General features: G+C 32.7%; 1 protein-coding gene across 2 annotated transcripts in view; it reads right to left on the reverse strand.

Moving 5' to 3' along the window:
* LOC106677135 (uncharacterized) overlaps positions 1–16,270 on the reverse strand; it is a 167,332-nt gene that overhangs the window by 3,943 nt on the left and 147,119 nt on the right. The window contains exons 17-23 of one of the 2 annotated variants that reach the window (XM_067051964.1): positions 16,062–16,215; positions 13,103–13,180; positions 10,017–10,177; positions 4,259–4,490; positions 4,060–4,146; positions 3,916–3,973; positions 1,211–1,305 (exon numbers count right to left, since the gene is read on the reverse strand). In XM_067051964.1, the coding sequence (XP_066908065.1) occupies positions 1,211–1,305; positions 3,916–3,973; positions 4,060–4,146; positions 4,259–4,490; positions 10,017–10,177; positions 13,103–13,180; positions 16,062–16,215 (865 nt within the window). The remainder of the gene's footprint in view (positions 1–1,210; positions 1,306–3,915; positions 3,974–4,059; positions 4,147–4,258; positions 4,491–10,016; positions 10,178–13,102; positions 13,181–16,061; positions 16,216–16,270) is intronic. The other variant, XM_067051965.1, reaches the window with a different exon arrangement.

Consider the following 16,270-nt stretch of genomic DNA (forward strand, 5'->3'; position numbering starts at 1 on the left):
TGGTATTTTTAAAGATATAGAGCTCCGAATGAAAAATTAATTTTTGTTTACAGTTTGAATCAGCCACTATTTTTTATTACCCCAACCTATACTTGGCAGCCTTATCAATTTTGATTAGTAATTATACATAGTTTTCATTAAAGTAATAAAAAAAAATGGGTTAAAATAATTGCCTTTTTTCTCCTCTTTGGATCTTGTAAAATTTATGTAAATGGGTAAAATTTATGTTATTACTTATAAATAACTTTGATATGAATTTTAATAATAAAAGAAATAAGAATTTTAACCTATATACAATATACTTCAAAATACATTTGAAATAAATAAATTACACCCTTGAACTGTGAGTAAGGAAGGTTAGAAATAATGTAGTGATAACAAAGTATAATAGTGTTAAATTCATTTGTAATTATAAGTTTTAATATTAATGTGTAGGGTGTCAAAATAGTAATTAGACATAAGCTAAGGCAAACTTATTAATAAATTAATATGATTCCTTATTGTTCCCATTCAGTCTTTATTGTTTGTAATTAAAATTAAATTAGAATAAATCAGGAACAGTTAAGGAAGTTGTTATGATGCGTGTATAATACAAATACATCGCTGCGGCTCGGCACATTCAACAACATTGCAGGCTGCATTAATTACAATTAACACTTTTTATTTTTTTGTAACAACAAGCAATAGTTCACTTTTTATTTCTTTATATTTTAATTTAATTAAATTTGTATATCAGTTGGAAGGTTTTTTATTCTCTATTTTTTCTTTATTATTTTTATGATTCATTTCAGGTCCTCCTTTTTTTTATTTCCTATCACCCGAACAATTTTTCTCTGGGGAAGAGGTAGGTTTTTCATTTACGAAACGCCCCTCGCCCAACACCATATTTAAGCCAGGTGTATGCCTGGAATGTGACAAATTTTTTTTATAAAATCGATTTTTCGCCGCAATCTTCATAAAACTTAGGGCGGAAAGGGAAAGTTTTGTGATGCGCGACCCGCACCATAACAACTGTTTGTGATTTATTCTAATTTAATTTTAATTACAAAAAATAAAGACTGAATAGTTATTTAAAAAAGGAAATTAATGTTTCATCATTAGAATTGTCTTTATATTTTATTAAAAAAAGATTCTATTTTAATTTATAATATGATATATTTTTTAAATCCACGTTAAACTAAAACTTTAACATGTTCTCTAATTAACTTACGGTAATGACGTCTTCAGCCTTGTTGCCGGGAGAAGATTCCAGTTTGCAAACACAGAATTGAGAGCTCAGCCCAAAACGAGGTAGTCCACCCTGACCTTCACACCAGATTATAAAAAAATTAGAAGGTGAATGATAAAACTCCAGAATGCCCGATCTTGGGCCGCAAAACAACAATGACATGTTTAAATGATTAAAGTGAAATTTAACTCAAGTTGGCACATTTTGGCTTCCTCGCTACCAGATATGGGGAAGCTTGGAATTACGTAAAGAGAGAAAATAGATGGCGGTCGAGCGTGATTCTGAACAAATCATCTCCTTGCACGACCGTTGGTAACAGTAAATATTTCTTTACAAAGTACTGCGCCCATGAACCTTCAAGGGTTATAGCGGTAAAGATTAAATTATATGTATTTAGGCTGCGATACCTTGGCTCTAACAGGTACTCTATGAAGCAGATTCAAGAGATTTGAAGTCTTTCATAGAATTACAGGAGCGATATGGGGTCAGAGCCTTAAGGAGGAGATGAACTTACAGTAAACTGCTTACAGAGACTAGTCAGTCAATATCTCATGACATGAAGAAAGGAGGGCGGGACATGTGGCTCGATGCAATCCATCAGGACGCCTCTACGTAACATTGAATGCCAGTGTAGTTGACAAGAGAGCACGTGGGAGGCCAAAATCAGATGGATAAGCAAAATCAAGGAATATGCCAAAGAGCTGCATACAGCAAACTTGAAAAAAGGACATATCGATGTGCTTTGCAAACGTTTTTCGTTACTGATTGGTTACTTTTTTTTTTTTTATTCTAATTAGGTTTTTATCGTATTCGTGACCATACCAGAAAACTATTATGCTTCCTAGTGTTCTTTAAGGGTTTTACCACCTGGCCGCTGATATTAAGGGTTGAACAATGCCTTCTGCCTTTTGATAATAAAGTATGGTGTAGAATGCTTGGCCGGGACAAGGATGGGCCTTCTAGAGAATAAAGAAGTTTAAACAAGGCTAGACGGTGAGATTTCACAGAGCTGTTCGAATACTCGCATCCTGAATTCCTATCTATAAGTCCGTAGTTCGAGTAACTGCGGTGTTGTGGGTCAGGAACGGATATTCTGGAGTTCCACTAGCTATTTAAAATATTCTTGAAAATATAATAATAATATATATAAAATGACTGCTGGAAAGAAGTAGAACCAATCCATTATTCACTAAGGAAAGGCAAAAGTGACATTTTAGTGTAACTGTTACTTACGGTATCAGATTGATACTTTTAGGGTTCTGTAAAGGTTAATTCAATGCACATATATACAAACAAAAAAATCAACTACTTGTTAGTACAGCTGCAATGAGTTGTGCACACAGTGTTGGCCTGCTATTCATTAAGTGATAGTGCAAAGAGATATGAAATTTCAACGTGTAATTTAATATATATTTATAAATATCTAAAAAAAAATTTATATATAAAATCATATTTGAAATTACGTGTCACTATTTTACATTATTTTGCTATTCTAGCCTTTTTCTATTGGGTTGTAAAATAAGTTCGTAGTGTTTTTTAATATTTCTATTTAATCCTCTCTGTATTCATAACATCATTTTTACTTGGTTAATAATGTTTACATATTCTAAAAAAGAATTACTTACGATGCTTTTATGCATCAGTTTCAACAGATTCCTTATTTTAAGCGGTATTCTGCTTGCTCCAGATGGAAGAGAAAAAAAATTCATTTTCACAATTTGATGATTTTTAATTTCCGAAAAGGAAAATCCGTTTTCCGAAAAGCACAGATGGTTAACAAAACTTTCAATTTGTATGTATGGTGATGATGCCTTAGGAGAAAGCACCGTCCGGTTGTGGTTTGCTCGGTTTTGAACCGGAAATATTGACTTGGAAGACGCAAAGCGCTCGGGTCGTCCTTCAAATGTTGATGATGACCAAAGTCAAGCATTGGTCACAGACAGCCCTCACTCTACGTAGAAATGTGCCAAGTTGGAACAGTTAAAGCCAGCGGTTGAGCAAAAGCATTGGCTAATCGCAAAGGCATAGTTTTCCATAAAGATAACGCCCGTTCTCACCTGTCTTTGCAGACCCGGCAGAAATTATTAGAGTTTGGCTGGGATGTGATCCCCCACCCACCTTAATCACCAGACCTTGTCTCAACAGATTTTCACTTATTTCGGGTCCTTCAAAACTTTCTTAACGGGAAACACTTTAATTCGCTCGGGGACTCCAAAACGCACATAGTGGAGTTCATTGGGCAAACATCTGAGAAGTTTTGAGAGGACGGAATCAAAAATTACCTGAAAGATGGCAACATTTAATAGATCAAAATGGGTCATATATAATTCATTAAAAATATTTACAAGAATCTGAAGTTTTTATTGAAATTCGTAAAAAACGCTATGAATTTATTTCAGAACCCAATATTTGTCGCTCGGTAACGAGTGCTACTGCAAAGAAGTAGGGAACATACCAACACGCCAACACTTTGTCATTATTTAATAACACGACTATAATCATACATCAAGTACATTCCAACCTATCTAGTCAAAATATAAAAAATTGTTAAAATGAAGCCATTTTTACATTTAATCTCTCAAGTGATGTTACTCAATTAAATTTGTTCATTTTATTTTATCAACGATAAGAGATAAAAAATTGAAACTCTATAAAACTTAAATATAGATTTAAATTATGCTAATAACCTGAAACTTTTAATGGAATGATCGTATTTTTTGCTTTAAACTCAAAATATTCTTCAACCTACAAAAAAAAAAATTAAAAAAATTTTAGTATTGTAAAAATAAAACATCAAATTTTTTATGTTTACATATAATAAAAAAACTTACTAGATTCTCATCGACTGGAGTGAATGAAAGGCGCACTTTCAAAGCTCCATCGGGTTCTATCGGTATACCATTATATTCTTTATCAATCTAACAAGGGGATTATTAACAACACCGTTGTGAAATTAAATTGTAATATTTATATAATATATAATATTTAATATTGTAATTTTCACATTATTATTGTTTTATTTTTCATTACCCAAGGTGAGGGAGGCAGCGTTTGACAGACAAATATATCCTTGTGACAGAAGTGACTCCTGGTAAGGTGAACCAACTGGTTACTAATGTTATAGACGAATAGTGTTTCCGTACGCTTTCCACCGATAGCTGTCTTTGCAAATATTATTTCTTTCCTTGAATTAGGTGTGACAACGTATATAACAGGCCTTGTGAATTTGGAAAACAAGTCACAATAAAGTTCTTCATAGCGCCTGAAAATGAATGCGAGATATTTAGTTTTACTTCTAATGTGTTTGGTATTATAAGAAGTAAACCATGTTAAATTTGGTTTATAGATCTAAATTTGGTAGTACATTATATATAGATTAATTATTTACATAGTTTCAAAGTAAACATTATTATTTTTTATCATATTACCTACATTTGAAATAAATAAATAATTAATTTTATTTTACATAAGTCTATGTACATGTGGACAGCCTAGCTCAAAAAACAGTAAGTTGTAGGAAACCGAAATTACATATTTTGATAAAATCGACTGACCAACAGTGCTACTTTATAGAATCGATTTTTCACATTTTATTTTTTAGATTTTAGAGAAAATTTCATAAACGATTTTCATTGTATAACTAAATGTTCTTCAACATTGGCTGATATCCTCATTGAAAAATAGTCTGGCAGAGCTTAAATGACAAATTTGAAAAAAAAAATGTTCTGCAAAACTAATTTTAATTTTATATGTAAGAAGATGGTCAGGGTTGCGGTCAAAAGAGAAACGAAAATAGTTGTAAACTATTTTAGTTTCTCTTTTGACCGCAACTCTGACCATCTTCTTAAAATCTTAAAGATTTGTATGAATAGGTAAAGGAATAAAATTAAATAACCATTATCAACACAAATAACAATTGATCCTCGTTTACTCACAAATCTTTATTTCAAAACATCTCCAACGTTTTGGCCCTCAGGCCTTTCTAAAGGAGACAACGTATAATATTTGTTTTTATATTATTATTACATTATTTCCTCACACAATACTAATGTTTTTTAATATACCTTAATCCTTGATGTCATGTATCCTTTAAAAAGTATCTTTCGCTGGCTAAATGCCCTTATCATATCTTTAAAACAAAATAAATATTAAAATAATTCCACAACAGTTTCAAACACTATTTTTAAATTGATTATTCACTAACAAATTTTTGTAGTTTAAATTCGGATCCTATTCATCATTCTATTCTCAGTCCGCTGGTGTTCCTCAAGGTAGTATCCTCGGTTCCATCCTCTACACCATGCTCCCCCAACCACCTCTCCACGTATACCGATAATACATGTATGCTCGCAGTTAATAATAACCCTTTAAGTGCATCCCAAACTTCCCAGTCCCATTCATATCACAGCCCTCGAAGAATGGTGTCGTAATTGGAGGATTAAAATAAATTCCAACAAAATTCATCAAATTACCTTTACCCTTCGTCGTAAACCTACCGACGGCCCTACAGTTTCCTTTAATAATGCAGCTCTTACCTCTGTCGAACAAATCCGCTACCTTGGACTACAGCAGGACAAACAATTAACTTGGAATCCTCATACAAGACTGAAAATACAGGAAACTGCACGTCAATTTCGACTAATACAGAACTTAATAGACAAACGGTCTAAACTTCCAATTCATTACAAAAGACTGATCTACATGACTGTAATAAGGCCCATCTGAAAATACGGAGTTGAGCTTTAGGGCTCCACTAAACCTTCGAATTCCTCTCCTCGTATCCAATCCAAAATCATTAATGCTCCTTATTTTGTCACAAATAACAAAATCCATAAAGACCTTAATGTTCCCTATCAATCCTTCCATTATAAACTCCCTAACTACTCAAACCCACTAGTTTCTACCCTTGCTTCCTCTTTTATTTCGGACAATCCTCCGAGGCGTCTGAAAAGAAGATATAACAGCCTCGAGACTTTATGTCGTAAAAATGTTTTTAGAGTGCTAGCAATGGGTAATTTCTCTACATGCTTGTACTATACCATTATGATATCATTTCAAATTTACTTGATGTATTTTATGTACAGTTATAAATATCTATAAAAAAAAAAAAAAAAAAAAAAAATTTAAATTCAAAACTATTCCACACAAAACGTTGTCTATATTTAACCTTATTAACATCAAACCTACCTTCTAAATAAATTAAATTTAGTGATAAAGTGTAGTCCTAACCTGTTGAAGGTAGGTTTTGTTGTTAATGTTGTTAACCTCGTGGCTATCTTTTCAGGCGCTTCGGGGGATTGCCAGGGATGGAAGAGGAAGCAAGGGTAGATACTAGTGGGTTTGAGTGGTTAGGGAGTTTATAATGGAGGAAATGATATCTGGTTCGGGCTAAATCGGTTACATATGGAACATTAAGGGCGTTATAGGAATATTTTAATTTTATTTCTCTTTTTTGTTAATAAATAAAGAATTTTTAAATTGATAATCATAATTAGTATAATTATTTAATTAAAAATAATTATATAATATTTAAGTGAATATTTTAATCCACCAACTAACTTTCTTTATGATTGCAGTGATATTTGTTTCATTAATACTACTATACGAATTTTCTCTATATTTATTCATGTTTCGAGATAATTTTTGCCACGAAACCTAAATGAAAGGGAGCGCGGTGGCCACGGGGTAAAGCGCGTGGCTGCTAACTCAAAGGACCCAAGTTCGGGTCCGACTGGGCAGAAAATAGTTTTCTGTTACACTGCAGCCGTGAGTCAACTCTTGTGGGTTCGGGAGCCCTCCTGGGGTCCACCCAGCCTCTTAAATTGGGTAAAAATCTGGCGGTCGAGCGTAATTCCAACCAGAACACCCCCTTGCATAACCGTTGGTTTTGTAACAGTACTTCTTTACAAAGTATTGAACTCCTGACCCTCCATTGGTTGTAATTTTTTTTTAACCTAAATAAAATGTTTTAAGAAATAATGATAACACAAATTAACAATATTTCATATCGGTTTAAAGTATCTTCAGTTATTCAAAGACCTTTGAATAGACATGACAGTGTTCTTTTTTAACTTTTAATAACAAACGTTCGTAATCAAACAGAAAAAAAAAATTTACTACTCAAAATTTGTGGTTTTACGTTTCAGGAAAGCAGAATCGAAAATGTGAGATAAAACAAAAGACAGCTGTCGGTCGACAGGTGCCGGTTCGAATCCGGCCTTGGACGTTGAATGTTTCATTGATTGGTGGTCCCACAAAATGAAGAACTTTGACCCCCAACCATGGTTAGGCAGTATAGGACTCCAATGGGAGTCTTGGCCGAAAAAAAAAAAAAAAAAAAAAAAAAAACTGTCGGTCCAAATTTGTTAGTATATAAAACTTTTTATGTGTTAGCTTTATTTCGCTAGTTACTTTTTTGTAGTGGAGTTGTTAATTAATATGTTAGGTAGGGAAAAAATAAATCCATTATTTTTACGTGAAATTCAAGACTTTATCAAACATGTTTCGGATTGTCCGATTTAGATCAAATATGCACTGTTTTGTTGCCATTTTAAAGATAGCTTCATAATGGCTCTCTCATAAAATTCTTTGTTCCTATTGCCGAAAAACCCTAGTAACCGATTTTCAGTCTTCTCTCGATCCCAATTTGTTATCACTAAGAAAGTTTTCCAATGCAAGAAAAAGATGATAATCGCTTGGTGTCAGGTTCGGAATATATGGTCGATGCATCAAAACTTTCCAACCAAGCTCCCGGAGTTTCTGGCGAGTCATTATAGATGTGTGTGGCCTGGCCTTGTCTTGATGGAACACGAAACCTCTTCTGTTGGCCAATTGCTAGCTTCAAACGGTCCAGTTGTTGACAATAAAGATCCGAATTAAGTGTTTGACCATATGGAATCAACTCATAATAAATGATTCCTTTCCAGTCGCACCAAATGCTGATCAGAACCTTCCTGAACGTTAGTCCTGGTTAGGCCACCTTTTGAGCTGCTTCACCGCGCTTTGACCACGATCTTTTTCGCCTAATGTTGGCGTATGTGATCCATTTCTCATCCCCAGTCACTATCCGTTCAAGAAGTGGGTCGATTTCACTCCGTTTGGCCAAGGCTTTGCAGATCGAAATTTGATCCTTCATGTTTTTTTTTAGTATTAATAGCGTTACATCCAAACATCCAGCTTCTTTTTTGAACCCAGCTTTGTGCAAATGGTTTAAAACTGTTTTATGGTCGACCTTTAGCTCCTGGGCGATGCTACGACTGCTAACATGACGGTCAACTTCGATTATTTCTGTGTCGAATATTTTATGGAAATTTTCGACGACGAGGCTGCCAGTGCCAGGTGCGTCTTTAACATCAAAAATACCCGATCGGAATCGACGAAACAAAAATTGCGCGTAACTAGCTGTTACATTGTCGGAACTATAAGCACCATTCACAATTTCAACAGCCTGGCTTGCATTTTCGTCTTTATCAAAGAAATGCAGTAAAATATATCGAATTTTCTCTTTGTTGACTTCCACCCCCACACCCTGTAACTCATAACTGAATGGACCAAACAAAAACAGCAAAAGAACTTTTTTAGTGTGAAATATCACTTTGACAGCGAGCATAAATGTGAAATTGTTTGATCAATTCTTTACGAGATATCAATCACTACTGCCATCTACCGAAAGAATAATGGATTTCTTCTTCCCCAACCAATATACTAATCAACATAATTGAGGAGAATCATATGAATTACATTATTATTATTATTTTATGGGCAACAGACCATGGAAGCCTAAGTCCTCGCACGATGATTAGTAAATACATCGTATTTCTACACGATGCAATTACCAATACATTTCATGTATTGTATCATACGTTGAGTATCGGCGCTTCTTGCCGTGGTTTTTTTCGCAGGGTGGGTCACTCCCACGACTATGTTTTGTGTGTGTCACCCATTGGATAACGGGCCTCACAAATGCCTGGAGGGAGGTTGTCAGTGAGTTCTGCATTATTTTATGCTTGAAAAAAGCCCGGATGGAACCGGGGATTCGAACTGACAACCTGTGGGTTGGTAGACTGTCGCGTTACCACGCTGCTACCGCTGCCCCTTTGAATCACATTATACCCACTTAATGTTTTTTTTATTATTATAAAACTATATATAAAATAAATACTTTTATAACAGTTTTTCATTATTTTAAACATTTTTATGACGGCCCTAATTCATTGGCTATTCTTATACTACAAACTTTCTCACTCCAGTAACACAACTAAATACTGTTTCATGCATACAACACAAGAAAGCACTTGTAAATTATTGTACAAATTTTGTTGTTGTTTTTCTTCTTATATTCATATTTTGTCGGGGATTTTATGTGTAAAATAAATAAATTAATATAATATACACCAATTCATTTTTAGAAACTAAATCGCTGTTAAAATTAAATGTAGGCTAAAATATATTTTTTAAAATTAAATTATTATAGAAGTAATTAACCATTGGATCACGATTTTTAGTTTTTTTTTAAGAAAGGTTTTTATGAATTGAAGCAAACTGTAATCAGTGCATCGTGTTTTAATTAATTCAGAACATCACAAGTTTATAAAATAACATGACATAGAACATTTAGTTATTCTTTTTTTGCATTTTCTCCAAAAAACAAGTTTAACTTAGTAAATCGATAACTAATTTATTTTTAAAGTGCTTGAATAACTTATTGATATAAATTATAAATATATTCAATTATATATTGGAAAAATGTTTAAATATTACAGAAAATAATCATGGTTTTTTAACTTACGATTCAAAATCTATTCCATTAATTGAAATTAAACATCTTATTCTAGTGTGAAATTTGACTATTGGTTTATTTTTAATTCTAATAAGTCTCGTTTTGGAGATCTGACTGTCGGTTGCCTTAATTTGTATTCTTGATTCGGTTTTCATTTTTTTTTTTTTAGGCTGAAAACAAAAATGATTTGTATGAAAGCATTGGTGAAACATAGAATAGAGAATTACTATAAATTTAATTTTAAAAAAGTAAAAATTTTAAAGAAAGCAGATGATATAAAAATATTTATAATCTATTTATATAAAAGATGTTGTTAATTTTTTTAATCATTTATTTATTGTTATTTACAACTGTATAACATATATACAACAAGTAAATTTGCTGTAGGTGACATAGTGACATGATACAAACATGTGGAGAATCTACCCACTGATAGAACTCCAATAACATTTCTAGAGGTGAAGATCTCGATGCCATCTTCTTTTCAGACGCCTAGAAGGATTATTAGGTAATGAAGAAGAAGCCAGGTTAGAAAAAAATGGCTTTGGGTGGTTGGGAAGTTTTCCATGGAAGGAATGGTATCTGGTTTTGGCCAAATCGGCAACATAGGGGACATTGAGGTCCTGATGGATGACTTGATTTGTGATAAAGTAAGGGGCATTAAGGATTTTACGAAGGATTTTGGACTGTAAGGATAGTAAATGTTTTAATAGTCGGAATCGACGAGCAGTTTCCTGTCTTTTCAGTCTTGTATAAGGATTCCATGTCAGTCGTTTGTCGAGATATAGTCCTAAGTAACGGATCTGTTCGACAGGAATAAGTGGGGTATTATTAAAGGATACTATAGGGCAAGAGGTCATTGGTTTACGACGAAGAGTAAATGTGATTTGGTGGAATTTATTGGAATTAATTTTAATCCTCCATTCTTTATGGGTGGTGATGTGGGATTGGGATGTCAGCTGTGAAAACTGTATAAAAGATAGGACCAAGGATACTACCCTGAGGTACACCAGCAGACTGACGGAATAGGGATGAATAAGCGCCGTTGTAATTTACTTGAAATAATCTGTCGGAGAGATAAGAACCGATAATAAGGAAGTATGTAGGGGGCAGGAATTCACGGATCTTGTATAGCAGTCCTGGGTGCCAGACTCGATCAAAAACCTGTTCTACATCAAGAAAAACGAGCAGTACATTCCGCGCTCCAATGAAGACGAGACATCAATCACACGATGGTAGTGCTGGATAGTGAAGTGGGATGTTCGGAATTCAAACTGGTGATCTGGGATTATGTGGTTTAAATCAAGGATGGGATACAGGCGTTTCAAGATGAGTTTCTCAAGAATTTTCCCGTGATAGGTAACAGAGAGGTAAGACGGTAGAAGGATGGGTATTATGGCGGCTTTTGAGGTTTGGGAATTTTGATTATGGATAATATCCAAGGGTCAGGTAAATATGTGAATCTGAGTACAGCATTGTAGATGTAGGTGAGGAAAAGAGATTTTCGAGGAAGATGTTTTAGAATATGGGATGTAATGGGGTCATAACAGGAAGCTTTGAGGGAAAGTAAATTCTAAATGATGTTGGATATCTCTGAAGAATGAAATGCTTTAGGAGGAAGGGTCATTTGAAGTGGAGTATTCAATTCTTCTTTAATGTATTCGATATGAGTTGGATTAAGGATATCAGGGTGTGGCTCAAATGTTTTAGAAAGGTGCTGACCAAATACCTGAGTTTTTTCATCGTCTGATTTCGTCCATGTTTGTGATTCAGTAAGAAGAGGGTGATTAAAGTTTTTGAAGTTAGGAAGCTTCTTAATGTCCGCCCATAAAGGTTTGTCAATAGTTGTGAGGTTTTGATTTAAGTTACTTAAATTTTGTGTTTTGATTTTTTTAAAGTTTTCTTTTGAGTTTGTTTGTCAATGTAGTATAATATGTTTTATCTGCTGGGTATCTAGTCCTGTGTCACTTCGCTCTTGCTCTGCGTTTTTCCTTTAATAAGATGTGTAATGTGCTGTAGCAAGTTAGTACGTATGGTATTATTAATTTTACCGGTCGTTGTGTTGTCGTAAATCCAAATTCTTATAGATTCGGTCAAGTTTTTTATTGCTTCGTTAATGTCATGTTTAGTTTTAAGTGTAGTTTTCAGGTTCAGTTTGTTTTCCAAATCATTGCGAAATTTGTCCCAGTCAACCTTTCCTTTAATCAATGAGGGAGGAGAGGGCTTAGGAACGAAGCTGGAATGTAAGAAAAGGATAACTGGACCGTGGTCTGAGTTAATTTTAAAACTGACATAGGAAGAATTGGGCAATATCGTGTTAACATTATCCGGTAATAAATTAAAACAGTGTGAAGGAATTTTTTTCAGCTATATGGATAATGGCATAATTTCCTTTGTGAAATTAAATGTTTGACTAATTATGAAGTTTATTAAAGTGCATGAGTATGGGAAAATAGTCCCGAAACGTTGTGCAACATTATAATAATTTAGAATAAAATATATATAAGTTGGAAATTTTTATCGTCAAAAAATTTATTGAAACTGACTTTACCAATAAAAGAAAATCTGAGCTTCCTACAAAGAAAATCCACAAGTGAACCTCTTATTTTAGGAGAACCAAATTCACTACATAAGCAGGAATCTGATACTCTAGGGATTTTTTTTATTTTATTTATTTATTGTTATTTACATAAAAAAACATAAAGTAAATTTGATGTGAGATCAAAATGGAGTGATGCAGGCATGTAGTGGAACTACCTATTAGTAGCACTCTAATCGTATTTCTACACAAGAAGGTCTCGAGACCATCTTCTTTTCAGACGCTTTGGAGGATTGTCAGGAATAGAAGTAGAAGGGTTTTGATGGTTAGGGTGTTTATAATGGAAGGATTGATATCTGGTTCGGGCTAGATTGGTTACATGAGAAACATTAAGGTTTTTATATAAGGATTTTACGAAGTATTTGAATTTAGGTGTACATCTTCTTATCCTTCTAAGTAGACCGCACAAACTTGTATTATTTGTAGTTTTATTGGAAAAAAAAATAGTAAAACTATTTATTATACCTTATATAGTGTTATATCAAGAGATACTAACTGGTTTTTTTATCTTGATTTCCCTTGAATTATCTCCTACATCTAATTCCGGCCTTAGGATCAAGTATATTTTGATTTTCTGAAAAAAAAGAACAAAAAAATTTGTACAATTTAAGCTAATTAACAAAAAATACCTTTTCCTCTTTAACAGCAATACATTTTTACGATATATAATATCTTATATTCCTGCATAGAAAAAATAGTAACCTGTATAGTAAAAAATTACTTCAAATTACATAGATCAGAACTTTAATATAATTTCTGGTAAAATATTGGGTAAATAATTACCTATATTTCTAAATTTAGGAAGAAGTTTTATAAATATTTTTTCAAATGAATTTTGATTTGTCGTTTGACAATGAAATCTTATTGACGAGCCATTTTCGAAAGAAAATACGTTTTCTTAACACACTTAAGTAAAATATCGGATGGAATTCGATGAAATTGAGATACAATCATCTAATTACCAATCTTCATAAATAATGAGAATGTCATAAAAATTAAGTTAAAGTTATAGTACAAAAGCCCAAAGAGAAAAAAGTCAGTTGTTTCACTGCAATTTTTGATTACTCGAAACCTAGATATAATTACTAGTTCAAATTGGTGAGCCTGTACACTACAATTAGGGGGAATAAAAAATTATGGCTGTTGCACAACGTTAAAAAAAAATTATTTTTCATTTGGCGTACCCTATCTTTAAAACTACCAACTCAACTAACCTTATATGACATCATTTAAAGAAGAGTATATTTGTTATAATATAAGCCCTAAAAGAGCTATTTACGTTATATGGTTGGCATCGTTTATTTATAATTTTATTGACATTGGTAAGTAATATGTATAAAAATTAATAATATGTAAAAATAACAATATGTATTTATAAATACAATAATATATAAATTTGAAAGCTTTGGTGAGGCTTGAGGTATTGCACTCTAGTGGGTCGTAGTTGAACTCTTTGTTCCTCTCGCTACATACGTTTTTTTTTTTTTAAAACAACTGCTCATAAAATAAGTTGGGAAATCTATATCTCAAGAGTCATTAGATGTACAGATATCTATTATCAGTCAAATTAAAGCTATTTTAATGTACTACGAAGTATTTTATAATTTTTATCTTAGTAGGAGTAGTTTTCGTAAAATTAAATGAAAAAAACATTTATTATTAGTTGTTCTGACAGAATTTTTGATTTATGAAAAATATATCTCAGGGCTTATGCAATACCACCCTATGCTCCTAAGCGATTTTGCCATTTTTATTTGTTTGACGTTTTATCTATATAACCATAGATCAAGATATAATTTTTTGTTTAATTTTTTTGTGCGTTGATAGCAGTATTTTTATGCTGATAGTATCTGAATAAAGACTATAGTTTTATAAATAAAGCTTTCTCATTCATTAAAGTAATTATTAAATTAAATAAAGGAATTATTTAATTAAATTATTATCTCTCTAAATATAAAATAAAAGGAATGGTCGAATCTCGAATATCTACTACAAATTTTTGTATTTATTACTGAACCGATTTACGTGCAGTTTTTCACGATTTTCCCTGTTGACATGGGAAGAGTTAAGTATAGTTAAATCCCCGAATACTGAGGTAAAAAAAAAGTTATTACATGAAGTGTTTTTTGTTTTTAGCTCGCAAAGTATTCTTTTTTTTTCACGGTTATTGTATACTAATCGATCCATCTATTTCCAAAGAACATCCTATTAACCTATATTATGTTTAAAAACCAACTGTGGCTCGGGGGTATTGGTACTGGTAATTGGTGGGGGGAAACAAGTCCGGCAAGTGGGCCAAGTGGTCCTTTTTGCCAACCCCTGCCGGCTACCTGGGTTGCAGCCCCGTACTAACCAATTGGGAGTGTCAAGATTCATTCTGAAAAATGAATATTTAACTACCCCAGGTGGGAATCGAACCCACAACGTTTCGAACCGAGCGTTACTGGGACCAGCGCCCCAACCCGCACGGCCGTCACGTCCCTGTGGCTCGGGGTAAAGAAGGTCAGCAAATTTTTGTTTTAGAAAAAATCATTTTATATCAGTTTTTCGTGTCGTCTTAAGCAACCTATTCCCTTGTAAGGTGGAAATATTGGTTTCATGTCAAGAAAAAAAATTAAAACGTTTTATTTTATATCTACCGGTTCTAATTTGTTTAATTAAATACATACAGTTGTGCCCTTTGGTTTAGTTTATAGAGCCCTAAATCATCGCCATGTTTGGTGCAGATTGGTTGAGTCGTGTTGAAATTATTTATATTTTTTTAGATTTTTGAAAAGAAAAAAACAAAGTTCCATGTAAGGTCAAATATTTGGGCTAAAAAATTGTATTTTCCGACTTTTTTTTCGTATGTAAGAGTTTGTTGAGTTGTTAAAAATGAATATTACTTCTGAAAAATCTTTCATCACACTTTGATAGGTGAGTCGGTCTGACAAACATTTTCTGTTTTGTTTCTTATTGCATATATTGATTTAATTTATGGTCCTAAATCATAATAACAAATTATAGGTAAATGCTCAATTTTAACTATATATAATAATTTATAACGAAATATCAATAGTCTTCAATTAATGTACATCACATACTCAAATATAGCAATAGTGAAGCATTACATCTATAAAATTAAACATTTGAACACTAACATATTCCTCTTTCAGTCAACTTACACCTGCAGGAGTACTTCAAAGATGAAAAATAATTTTTGTTTACTTTTTTGGCTTAGATACTATGTATGGCCGATACAAGGAGGTGAGCCTAATCACATAGTTATCGATTAGATAGTATACCAAATTATATTTTTTTAAAAATGAATTAGCTTCTTAAAAGGTACTTTTCCAGATGAGCATAATTTACAAGAAGAAGAGAAGGAACTATAAAAATTATGTAAATAAAATAAAACAATAAACATTTGAACTTGATATCAGGCTGCTTTGTCCAATATTATTGCCATTATTTACTTCACCATAATTCAGATTTCCTGTGACGGGTTGAATTTCGAGATCCTTTTCGGGCTGAAAAAACTGAAACCTTATGTTCAACTGTTTGGGATCATCGTGCAGTCCAACGAATTTCCCACAATAGCAGCTGGTTCCACTCACTTCGTTTGGGCATCTGTAAAAAAAAACCGAAGGTAAAAATATCATTTATTTATTTTCATTTAAATATA

Source organism: Halyomorpha halys, unplaced genomic scaffold (genome assembly GCF_000696795.3).
Source record: "Halyomorpha halys isolate HHAL.00 unplaced genomic scaffold, Hhal_1.1 Scaffold88.1, whole genome shotgun sequence".
Classification (NCBI taxonomy): Eukaryota; Metazoa; Arthropoda; class Insecta; order Hemiptera; family Pentatomidae; genus Halyomorpha; species Halyomorpha halys.